Raw genomic sequence first — 13,502 nt, 5'->3', positions numbered from 1 at the left:
AGGCTTCCACCGGATTTCCAGATGCAAGTGGCTTTTAAACTATAGCAGCAGATCCAGTGAAGCTTAGGAGATGCACTTGGTGTTTTTGGCTGGTTTTACAGCTGACAGGAAATTGTTAACAGAAAATTCAACCTAACAATTTAAAAGAGTTGAGCAGAGAGTTTGATTTACCCACAGTCGTTGAATGATGTACTCAAAGAATGAAAAAGTGCATATTTTAAACTCAATTTTCCTATGAGCTGCTGTAAAGTGGATCTGAATATCAAATGATAACATATTGGCTCTCAAAAGTGCTTCCAATCAGGCACCAAATTTCTTTGATAACCAGAAAAGCTCAATGGAATTTAATACAGATCCCTGGGGTGAATGAGGTGGTAGATGGGAGATAGCAGGGAGAGACACTGCCACATTTTACCAATTTAGCCTATGACTGGTGTTGAAGCCATCCATTGAAGCCAGTAGGCATGGAATGCTCATGTCAAAGCCTTACTGCTTTCAGGCTTGCAAAAGAACAAGGCCTGTTCAAAAGTGCTGCCAATGTCAATGTGCCAGCTTCTGATTGGCATGGAGCTTTTGACCCCAGGAATGCTCTGCACGGTTGGGACTTTAGGAAGTTAGGTCTTCCTGGAAAGATGAAAGACCGGGTTCTCTCCGGCCAATGGGAAACACCATCGTGGTCCACATTCAATTCCATCTAACGTGTCACATTTTCAAGACGTCAAAGAGAAAGTCAAAATGTCCTCCTTGGAAGTGAGGCACATTTTGCTTCCTCCCTGCGCACGTGAATTGACAAATTCCTGAATTCTGTTCCACACACTAAGGTTGGATGGTCTGCTTTCAGAGGTGAGTCAACCAGCAACAACTTGAATAACTCGCCTAGAGTAAAGGAACCTAAAGCTTGCATTCACTTTCCACTGTTAGGTTGAGAAAGGTCTTCCATTTAATAGATTAGCACAGTATAACTGTTTTCCTAGAGAAGTATGTTCTTAACGTTTCTAGTTAAACTAAGTAAGAAGAATCCACAGAGTTGGTTTTCTAAGGAAGAGGCATTGACAGCTGCACTCGATCACTAACGAGAGTCCCTTGCTCTTTGCTCAGAATGTCTGAAGGATAGTGAATAGTTTCTCTACTCACTTGCAAAAAAATATTCGTAGAGAACAGCATTTCCTCAGTCATCACTAATTCAGTCAATAAATTAGCCCATTTCAGTTTTCTGCTTTATTTACTTAGTCCCTGTGATCCCTGTATTTATGAATTCAAACATGAACACTATATTTATAAACAGCCACAGTTCAAAAGCTAGCCTTGTATTTATGAACACAGATTCTCTGTATTGCCAAATGCTTACCAGTTCTCCATTCCAGAGGACTGCTCTGTATAAGAGCAGATTTATTAGCAATTAAACAGTATTCTTCAACTGCCTCAGGCTGGTGCATGTGTACAAGGTACACAATTAAGTTTCATGAAAAACAGGAAGATCAAAATAAATAACTAAACCCAAAGTTAAAGTAGCCTTTATTACACAATATTAAACTGTGGCTTCAGGAATAGTGTGTCCTCTTGTTGAGTATATAGTTTACTGTTGAAATTCCAAGTGCAACCTCGAACCACTCATTTCTGTTTCTCTACACTTTCTAACAAAGCAAAAAGAACACTGATCAAAGTTGCATCATCAATGATTGTAACTGTGGCTGATTTTTATTGCAAGTTGTTCTTGGACCCTTAGCATCATTAGACTCTAGGGGCAATGGTGTTTTACAGTTCATTTGGAATGTGCATTGCTATGGCAACATGCACATTTATACATGGTGTAGTATAAACTTATGGAGAGTGACACTGGGGAGGCTCCAATTTTTTTTTTCCTTCACAGGAAGAAGGATCTCTCATACTCTTACTGCCTGCCAAGAGTATGGGTTGGAAAGAGTTGCAGGTTGGTGCTCAACATGTAACTGCATGATGAACATATCTGCTTTAGCTACTAACTCACTGGGTCAGAATAAAACCCAGAGCTTCAGGCTCAGAGCCAGAGATGCCACATAATGGCACAAGAGAGAAGAATAGAATATAACAGAATCCCTACAGTGTAGAAACAGGTCCTTTGGCCCAGCAAGTCCACACTGACGCTCTGAACAGTATCCCACCCAGATCCATTCCCCTTTTACTCTACAATTACCCCTGACTGATGCACCTAACTTTATGGACAATTTAGCATGGCTAATTCATTTAACCTGCACATCTCTCTCCCAGTAGACCCTCCAGGCACTCAAATTTCCTCCACTAGATCAGCCACAGCATCGAGGCAGAAGTTAATTGCATTAATGGCCAGTCAAGAGCCTTATTCCACTGCTACTGGTATTCTACCAGTGACAGAGGGGCAGAATGCCATATGGTGAAGGTCAGTAAAAGACAGCAGCTCTTTTTTTGTTTTTTCATTCATGAGGGCATCACTGGTTAGGCCGGCATTTATTGCCCACTCCAAATTACCCAAAGAGCAGTGAAGAGTCATCTCCATTGCTGTGTATCTGGAGTCACCTTGAGGTCAGGTTCCTTCCCTAATGCGCATTAGTGAACCAGATGGGGTGTTTTTTTCCCCCTGATGATTGGCAATGGATTCATCATCATCATTAGTGTTTTAATTCTTCACGTTTTTAAAAAAAACACTGAAATAAAATTCTGTCATTCACTATGGCAGAATTTGTACTGAGCTCCTCAAAACATTATCTGGGTCTCTTGATTAACAGTCCATCAATAATACCGCAAGGCCATTGCCTTTCCTGCATGTTCAAGGAGGAAGGAGGACAATTCTGATCTGACACACCCTCTGACATCAGGTCAAAAATGACATTTACCCCCTCCAGCCATCAATATATAACCCCAACCTGTGTAACTTGATCTGACCAGAATACCTCAAGTAGGTTCTACAAAGGTTCTGCATTTTAGGCCACCTCCATGGCTGTTTCAGGAGTTAGCTGCAGTCCTAGCAGAAAGAGCTCTTGGCAGGACAACCTGCAAACTCCAGAGTTGGAATCCCTGAAAGAAGGCAGTTGACCATTGACTTAAATGAGCTGGTGCCCAGTGTAGGCACAATGGGCTGAAAGACCCCCTTCTGCACTGTAATACTGTGGTGATTCAGTCAAAGCCAGCTCTGGTCAGTACAGACTGCTTAGTGGCTCTCCAGTGGTGAGCAGGGAAATTCCTGGTACCATGAGGTTTAGCTGCTGATTTCCTCACTTCTGCTTTCACATGGCTCCACTCCAACCAGTCTTGCTTCAAGCTGGAAGAACTTCTACGAATTAACTCTTCACCTATATGTCACCTTCAGTTCATCCCTTAATATTCACAGCTAGGATGAATCATGGCTCAGTTCTTGTGCTGTAAACTGGTGGCACAAAATTCACTGAACGCAACATTTACTGGCCTGAAAAGCCTTGGTGATATGTATGAATAACAACACTTGTCAGTGACAAAATAGTTAACACTATCAAATTCGTAATGGCTAGTTTGTCAGATTGCAGTATCTAGCTAGGGTTGTTCATTGCTCACCTTTTGATGGATCCAGGCAATATCATGAGGGGATCGTACCAGTTAAAACAAGTCAGTGCGACCGAAAGTTAGTATGCACCTTTTCAAGAGGAGACACACCATGGTTGGAGAAGATGCTAGCATCATCTATCCTTATTTTGTACTTATCCTTATTGTCAAGGTGGCAGTTTTGAATTTTCCCCCAACGTTTTCCAAATGATCCTGAGATTATAATCAGCACTTGATCACAACAGTACTGAGAACTTTCCCTTAGACAGACTAATGGCCAGCTGTTCACTAAAATGGCTTTACAATCAAAATTGATATTTCTTATAAAACACTCCCTTAGAGCACGTTCAGTGATAAATGGAAACAAAAACAGAAATTGCTGGAAAAGCTCAGCAGGTCTGGCAGCATCTGTGGGGGAGAAATCAGAGTTAATGCACTGAAATTTCCAGAAGCCAGGGTTAGAATAGATCGACAACAATTAATAAGGAAATCACAACAGGAAACCTCAGCTTCATATTTTGATGTTACTAATTTTTAGGGTACTATACAGTGGATTGAAGTAACATTTTAGGGTTTGGTTTTGGCTATCTTTTTAAATAGTTTTGTTTCAATTTCACCTATTGAGATAACTAACAGTTAGAGCAGCTAAGGCTGTTTAAATTATCTAACAGCTGAAAATCAATTCCACATTTGACCAAGTGTGACATCAAAGGGACCTAGCAAAGAAAGAAGGCTATAGTTGCTTGAGACCAATCACCTCCACCTTAGAATAATGCTGCAATGCTTCCTCAGAGATGCTCAAACATTTTCATTGTTTAAATTGGGAATGTTTACTGATTATACAGTATTTGGAACTGTTAGCAACTCTTAAACACTAAAGCTGTTTATATCCTCAGATCAAGACATGGCAACATGCAGCACTGCTTTGATAAGCAGGAATTAAAATTTGTTTCACACAAGCTACTAGTAATGGCTACTATCTACAAAAGGTAATGCAGAGTAACTTGGGTCTGATTAGGATATGATCTCATCATATGGGATCTGCTAGAAACACACCATGTGTCTTGGTTGCTACGGGTCAGGATCCCACATTAAAATTTACTGAAAATGGCCAGCTTTAACACCAACAGGAAAAAAAAACAGCAACTGAGGCTAGTAATTCAACTCTGGATTCCCCCAAAGCTTTCTTCTACCTATTAGGCACATGCCAGGATTAGATTAGATTCCCTACAGTGTGGACACAGGCCCTTTGGTCCAACAAGTCCACACCGACGCTCCGAAGAGTAACCCACTCAGACCCATTTCCCTCTGATTAATGCACCTAACACTGTGGGCAATTTAGTATGGACAATTCACCTGACCTGCATATCTTTGGACTGTGGGAGGAAACCGGAGCACCCAGAGGAAACCCACACAGACACGGGGAGAATGTGCAAACTCCACACACAGTCGCCCAAGGCTGGAATCGAACCTGGGACCCTGGTGCTGTGAGGCAGCAGTGCTAACCACTGAGCCACCATGCTGCCCTTTAATAATGGATTATTTCCCATTTTGCCCGGATGAATGCAGCACCAATAATGCTCACAAGGATGTAGCCTACTTGATTATCCATTCTCCATACTCCATTCACCACCTTTAGCATTCACTTCCCTCACCACTGACATATTAGAGACCACAGCTCACACTGCAACAATTCACCAAGGCTTTTTCAACAGCGTCTTCCAAACCCACAACCTCTACCATCAAGGAGATTAAGGGATTCAGATATATTGGAACCCCTCAAACTCACACACCAACCTGACTTGAAAATTTCTCCGTTTCTTTAACATCATTGGGTCAAAATCCTGGAATTCCTATCTTATAACATGGTGGATATACTTACATTATCTGGATTGCAATGTTCAAGGCAGCAGATTACCACCATTTTGTCAGGGGGTATTGGGGGTTGACAATAAGAATGGGCCTTTCCAGTAACATTCACATCACATGAACAAACAGAAGAAACTAATGAAGTCTTTCACATCTACATAAATAGTTAAAGCGGGACTGAGTTTAACATTTCTGTCATCTCAAATAAGACAGTTTGACCAGTGGAATACTTAACCATCAGTATTGCAGTTTAGGTTGTGCTGAGGCCACACTTTTCAAACTGAATTGTGAGCGCGTACCTTATCCAAGTCTAGCTGAGACTTGTAGATAAATGGTCTATCCCTTGAGCAAGGTGTGATATTCAGAAAATAAGAGGGTGGAGAGCTGATCCCGATGCTATCAACTCCACACTTCTATTTATTTGCTTCAAATGCTGTCCATTAGGTCTGAGCACAACTATTGCTATGATGTGGTGGTGTGCTGTACTTAGAACAACTTGCATTTGTTCATTCACAAGGACCTCAGTACATTGTGCAAGAAATTCCTAAATTTGAAGTGATTTTTTGATTCAAAAGTAAGTAACAAATCAACAGAACATTTCAGACTGAATGCTGGCATAGTAATGTGCAAAGTATAGAGTTGTGATTTAGCAAGTGATATTCCGGACTTTATATTAAAATATATAATTATGCCTTGTAAAGTATATTATAAAGTCACAGATTTTCTAGAAAAGATGGAAGAAAATAGTAATGAAGCAAACAAGTCAGATACAGTTTCACCTACTTGTCAATAAATGATGATTACAGCAACTCAACGCTAAAGGTGACTTCAAATTAGAAGAACATCATTTTAAAATGCAGATACAGCATTAAGATGCTTATCTACCAGATTGTTATCTTCAAATAGTTTGGGGTTATTAATGCAAGCACTGAAACATAGTTTTATTCAGATAAAATATTTTGCTAGGTTTCCAGTAATGCAAGTATATGTTTTCTTTTTGAAAACTATTCTTGGTACTTACCAGCAACTTTCAGAGAGCCTGCTCCTGAACTGGTCATTGGTGAAGTTACTCCAACTGGTGCTGCACCCTTTTTCAGTGAACTGGTTTGTCCAGTCGATTGCTGTTTTTTTAATTCTCCTTTTGTCGTTTCTTCTGCTGACTCAGTGCGGATACGTCTCCACTTTGTATTTTGATCCATCTTAAGATTGCTGGCATCATAGCCACCCTCAGACTTCTTCGGGCCTTTACTTTCAGAACCACTGTACCAGGTCAGACCACTCTCAACCATGGAACGCTTTTCTGCATCAGTTCGGAGCTGCAAAATAATTTATACTGATCAGTCAACAAGTGTTCAGTACAAAAGTGAAAATCCAACCATTCACAGCTATAAAGTCAACATTGTAAAAGTGTTAAAGCTAAATTCTGTTATGTAAGTTATGTACCAACAATTAACAAATTGAGGTGTTGTCGCTGTCAGAGGACAGTGACCTGTGGAATTCCTTAAAGCAGAGGGCTGTCAAGGCTGCATTGTTAAGTCTATTGCGGTGGAGACAGACAGATTGTTAATTAGTCAGAAATGGATTAGAGGGAAAGAGGAGTTAAGGACGATCAGGTCAGTCATGATCTCATTGAATGGCAGAGCAGGTTCAATGGGTGAATGGCCTGCATCTGCTCTGACATCTTATGGTCTTAAATACAATATCTGATTTAAACAAGATTCAATCGAGTCATCTGGTTCAGGATTTATGAAACTCTCATGTGGTATGGAGCCAGGCTAAAGGTTATGAAAATAGACATAACTGTCTGATAAAATTGACTTATTATCCTTTCTTCAGTTGCAAGAGCTAAGTGCAATTATACCCCAGATCAGTTTGTTGAGAGTCCAATTTAAGTCTTAGAACAGTTACAACAGAGTCGGAAGCTTTTGGTCCAGCACATCTGTGCTGTTTCGCTGTCAGTCCCACTGCACCACAGCCTGACAATAAATAGCAGAAAAGATTTGCAAGGACCATGCCTTTTTGAAAAAAAAACCCAACAGCCAGAAATGAGAAAGCGGCATTGTAAACCAGTATTTGAAAGGATACTGATTGTCTTGAAAGCAAGTAACTAGACTTCCATAGCAAACATCATATATAGAACTGTCTGAACAGGTAGTCATTGAAGTTTGAGTTGCAGACAATTTGGGTCTGAGGCAGGGTGTGTGGACAAAGCACTGGCTGGCAAAAAGAAGTTCATTGATAACTGGTTACTTGTTCACAGACCAATGACAAAGTTACAGAGAGCAGAGACGGAAAAACACATGGCCAGTTTTCCTCAGCTTGGGAGTGGCCTGCGTTCTCTGCATAACCTGAAGAGAACTTGTTTATGTTTCCTTCAACTGTTATTATGAGCTGTGACTTTTAACTGATAAGTTAGAGACTTTATTGAAAAAAAAGTGAACCAGCCACCTTGTACTACTTATCATGTAGTAGAAGCATATGGTGAAAGAGGACTGAAGCATTTGTGCTGGCCAGCCAAAGAGACAAAAGGTTCAACTGAAAACAGAACTTGGAACACAGACTAATGAACTCCTGTCCAGTGTTTCCATCTATCCAACAACGTATGTCCCTTGTCTGATGGTCTGTGTGCATGCGGTGAGACAGAGAAAGAGAGAGAGAGAGAGAGAGAGAGAGAGAGAGAGAGAGAGGAGGGGAGGGAAAAAGAGAGGGGAGGGGAGAGAGAAAGGGGTGGGGAGGGAGAGAGAAAGATAGATAAGGGGGTTTCAGTGTTATTATGTAGTGTTTTATCCTGATGGCTTTCCTGTAGCTAATTACTTTAATAAACAGTAATTCTTGTTCAGTACATAAACATGGTCCATGCTTTCTATTAAACCTGGGTCTGAAAGTCAGGAAAGTTTGCAAACTTGATAAAATGTCTAACTTTTGTGATGACTCTGGGAAGAGAAGGGCTCCTCCATTTACCTTATGAAAACTATTATTGAGTCTGCTCCACAACAGTTTCTGCATTCTAGATCTGCATCATTCATTGAGTAAAAAGAATTCCTGTACACCTTGATTCTTTGGTCATTCATATTGACAAGGAACAAAAGTAGGTCACTCTGACCTTTGAGTCTGTTCCATCATTCAATAAGATCATGGCTGGTCTGGTTTTAACTTTGACCATCCTGAATATCTCCAACAGATTCTTAATTACCAAGGGGATGAAAGACATTAAAAATATTTAAAGATTCATTATCCAGTATCATTTCAGGAAGAGGATTGTACAGCCTCCAAGACCTTTTAAAAAAAGTTCCCATCTGTGTCTCGTATATTCATCTTAAACCAGTGTATCCTGGGTATTGACCCTCAGAACAATGGGATTGGATTTTCCAATGTACTCTCTGATAATAGTGGAGACCGGATAGCGTCGTCAATACCTTCCCGCAAACAGACCAAAACCAAAACATCCTGATTAAACTCTTCTCAATCTTCTTATTTCTAAGGAGGAGGTGATCAACCATAGCTTCTTGGAGAAAGGTTATCAATATGAAAGATGAACATTGTTCCTCTCTCCACAGCTGCTGCTTCACATTTCCAGCTTTGTCTGTTTTTATTTCAGATTTTCAGAGTTCAGTATTTTGTATTTGCAATGAAGAATATTTACATTTGTTCAGTCAGCAAGCAAGCCCATGTATAATTGATTTGAGAATATTTAATGTGTTTAAAACTCCATAGAGCACACTTACATTACATCAGCCAGACTAAGGTTTGCATGAGGTCCCAGGAGATGAATGGATAACCTGTAAGTCTATGTTGTTACTATACTTCAGATCTTACACATACCAAGTTATCATAACTACTGGAACCAAATATATTTGATCGAATATTTAGTATGCAAATGAAAGAAATATATAACATTGACAACTGATTTCTTGTCATGTCTTGATCTCACTGACATTTTTACCCTCTCCATATAATTGGGAGTAAGAATATAACGTTAGCTTAATATTCAGTATACAATATTGAAAAGGTCACACCTATATACCTTGGATAATAAAGAAAGGGATAAAGTTGACCACTAACACAGAAGTCACATTCTCCTTTTTGTTGCTGAGACTAACCACTTTGAAATGGATGAGGACAGTTTGCTTGTTCAGATTTCCAGGGAAAAAGATTCTCCTGTTCCTTGGATGCTGCCTGACCTGCTGTGCTTTTCCAGCAACACATTTTCAGCTCTGATCTCCAGCATCTGCAAGTCCTCACTTTCTCTTCCAAAAAGAAATGACTAACATGTATTATGCATTGAATCAGATTCTGTTATATTTTCCACAACTATGGTCTATCCTTTTACAATTAATGATGTTCCATGAGAAATATTTTACTGGTAAACATGTAGGTTTGGCATGTGCAAGCAACAAAACTGACAAGTTTCCAAAATTTGCAAATATGGTTGACTTTATTATGCCTTATTAAACTCAGATTAAACTTTACTAAAGTCTCAGCAATGTATTTGATAATGTTTTGAGTCTTGATTGCCAAATATCAGTTTTGCAAATTTGAACTGTGTGGCAAGTTTGAGAATATAATTTCAAAACAAAACAGATTAACTCATATTTTTATCATCCTTTCATTTCAGAAAGGGAGAGATGATGTTCTACAAAATGCACAATTTGGGAAACAAAAATGCTCTCTGCATCGTGCAAGCTGAAAAACCTTCAAAGATGGAACATACACAAGTGTCTGGGCATTTCCTCAACTACTGCTGCCAAATACACTTAAATAAGTCACAAAAAAATACAACTTAAAACAATCCTGGTTGCTGGGAGACAGTTAGTTGTGCAAGTACCTACAAAAAAACGCTCAAAAGTTTAAGCTTCTCCATTAAATTGTGTTCAAACAGATCTCCCACAACAGTACCAATCATGTTTTAACTTTTCACCCATGGTTTCTTTTGCCAGTACCTTTGCAGGATTCTCTCAACATTGTGCTTTGTCTTTATGCAAAATATTATTTCTGATCTTTAAAGGGTTCTTTTAAAAAAAAGGATTTAGAACAAAGTCCTTAAGTGACCTGTCCCGAATTTTCTGTTTATTAAAATGCAGCTTCATGGCCGAAGCATCATCATCTTAAACATTGAAAAGCTTTCTAGATTGCAGGTTCCTAAACATATTGTGCCATTTGTGCAAAAATATTGGGGAATTAGTTTAAAATTGAAATATTAGGACATGATGAGAAAATAAACTTGCTTGAGTTCAGTTTTGTGTACTGCCTTCAACATCTTTATCTGATTTGGTAATATTTATGTTATCACATCGAGTACAAGGACCCAGTTTTTAGTTTTACATAAATTAAATCTCTCAAACTGTCAGAAACCGCACCTTGACGGTGTACTGGTTATGTATTTCAATGTCTTGTTTCATTCATTTCAAGCTTAATAACTGTAGGGGATGTCTTTCATCTCCAACATGTGAACCTTATCATACAGGTGTAAATCAAATTAGGAGATACAGGTTTTTTTTTTACTCGTTTTAAAATCTTGGTAAAAATGCTAATTTAAGCTCAGATGACTTCCTTTATTGCACTGGTTTCACAAAACAGTTAACCTGTGTATTTATTTCAGATTTGAAAATAAGAACATTTTTTTTAAAGAACAACCTTGGTTGGTGTGGTGCACCTGTATGAGTCAACTTTGGAGTGCAGAGTGGCTGATGTGTCCTTGCCTAGTTTGGTGATTGACATTCCATTGATTTATCAATATCCTAAAGTGTACATTCTAAACAAATATATGTTATGAGAATCTTTATAACTAACAGGTGAAGTATTAAATAGAACCACAAAAGACAAAACACACAAGTGAGCACAAAAGTGTTTTTCAATCTACTAGATCAATATTCTACAAATGCCCTTTTAAAGTTTGCAAGTTCTGAAGTATAGACAATACACGACCATCTCATTGTATGCAAAATTTGTATCTTCCACAAATGATAAATACTGATCTGTGGTCAGTTCTTACAGATATTGTTAGCTATAAGTCAACTTTACATACATTGCCTCTTGAATACAAAAGATTAATTGTTGTGAAACTTCCAAGAAGTCATATCTATCTGGAATCTGTAGTTTTCTAACCTTCAATATTCTGAAAAAATACTCTGCAATTAAAAAAATCTCTTACCAAAACAGGTTAAACCAATTGTGAACCAAAAGCAAGTTTGCCTTTTTGCTTCTCCATGGGTAGGAGCAGCTTTGGAAGGACAACCAGTTCAATGAATAGTAAAACTGATGTGGTTGCTGCACTCACTATTTTTTGTTAATTCAAAAGATTTTGCCTTTAAAAAGGACAGAATGAGGGTTTTCTTTAACTTATTAAGGATTATGATGTGCACAAGGTCTCGAATTTAAAATTATGCTTTTTGGGATAAAGTTGGCAGATGCTGCTGCCATTCAATCAGCAGGGAATGTAACTTAACAAAAAGAGAGTGTGACCACTTATTTTAAATTGCAATATCTAATTACTATATCTCTCTCCCAAGAGTCAGAATGCCAAACTTCACTGTTATCATCTGTTTTGACCAAAGATTTTAAAAGGAGAACAAATGGACTAGAGTCAGTATATTGTGAGCATAATTGTCATGGATGCTATCCATATTGTCCATCATCATACTGTACATTTTACCAACAGTATCATATGTTCTGTCTTGCAGACGTGAATTCAATTAGATTAATGCTATCCCACCACCAGACAAGGATATGCTTAACCACAGTGGCACAACAGTTGATTGGGACCTCTCTACCATATTTTAAACAGAGATTCTTGCTCTCAAAGAGAATCTTCAAAATAATTAAGCAGTATAATTTAATTTTGTACTGTTTCACACATCTGCTCAAATTACATTTAAACAATAGAAGGGTACATCTTCCTGATTCTTACTGCCAGCTCAATGGGGGAAAAGATTATGAAAAATATGCAAACACAATTCTCTACCCCTTTGCGCATCAAATAACTGAGAGGGACAGACACAGAGAAATCTAGGGAGCATGCAACACAACTGTGGCCATGAAAAGGGCAGATGGGCCTCAAAGCCTGCTTGAAGATTTGATCCCCTGGTCTGCTGCTAGGATGTGGGTGTCCCTGGCTAATCCAGCATTTATCACCCTTTCCGAATTGCCCAGAATGCAGCTAAGATTCAACCATATGGCTGAGAGTTTGGAGTGACACGTAGGCGGGACCAAGGAAGGATAAGTGATTTCATTCCCTAAAGTACATTAGTGAACTAGGGTTTTTACACCAGTGTGGTAAAAACAATGACTGCAGATGCTGAAAACCAAATACTGGATTAGTGGTGCTGAAAGAGCACAGCAGTTCAGGCAGCATCCAATGAGCAGCGAAATCAACGTTTCGGGCAAAAGCCCTTCATCAGGAATAAAGGCAGTGAGCCTGAAGCATGGAGAGATAAACTAGAGGAGGGTGGGGGTGGGGAGAGAGTAGACAATGGGTGAGTGGGGGAGGAGATGAAGGTGATAGGTCAAGGAGGAGAGGGTGGAGTGGATAGGTGGAAAAGAAGATAGGCAGGTCGGACAAGTCAAGGAGACAGTAACTGAGCTGGAAGTTTCAAACTAGGATGAGGTGGGGGAAGGGGAAATGAGGAAGCTGTTGAAGTCCACATTGATGCCCTGGGGTTGAAGTGTTCCGAGACGGAAGATGAGGCGTTCTTCCTCCAGGCGTCTGGTGGTGAGCAAGTGGTGGTGAAGGAGGCCCAGGACCTCCATGTCCTCGGCAGAGTGGGAGGGGGAGTTGAAATGTTGGGCCACGGGGCGGTTTGGTTGATTGGTGCGGGTGTCTCGGAGATGTTCCCTAAAGCGCTCTGCTAGGAGGCGCCCAGTCTCCCCAATGTAGAGGAGACCACATCGGGAGCAACGGATACAATAAATGATATTGGTGGATGTGCAGGTGAAACTTTGATGGATGTGGAAGGCTCCTTTAGGGCCTTGGATAGAGGTGAGGGAGGAGATGTTTTTACACCAGTGGTTATATGGGTACCGTTAGAAACACAGAAAACAGGATCAGTCTAATGTCATTCAACCCTTAAAGCCCACTCTTAGGTTAGCATTTGTTTTCCATTCCA

At 39.6% G+C, this 13,502-nt stretch overlaps 1 protein-coding gene across 8 annotated transcripts in view; it reads right to left on the bottom strand.

The window, feature by feature from the left end:
* The window catches only part of LOC140467146 (neuron navigator 1-like), a 641,282-nt gene that overhangs the window by 137,266 nt on the left and 490,514 nt on the right, over window positions 1–13,502 (bottom strand). For all 8 annotated transcript variants that reach the window (XM_072563228.1, XM_072563227.1, XM_072563230.1 and 5 more), the window contains one exon: window positions 6,422–6,716. In XM_072563228.1, coding sequence (XP_072419329.1) covers window positions 6,422–6,716 — 295 coding nt within the window. The remainder of the gene's footprint in view (window positions 1–6,421; window positions 6,717–13,502) is intronic.

Source organism: Chiloscyllium punctatum, chromosome 45 (assembly GCF_047496795.1).
Source record: "Chiloscyllium punctatum isolate Juve2018m chromosome 45, sChiPun1.3, whole genome shotgun sequence".
Taxonomy (NCBI): Eukaryota; Metazoa; Chordata; class Chondrichthyes; order Orectolobiformes; family Hemiscylliidae; genus Chiloscyllium; species Chiloscyllium punctatum.
Note: the sequence above shows the minus strand (reverse complement) of the source record. Positions and strands in the feature narration are given on the sequence as shown.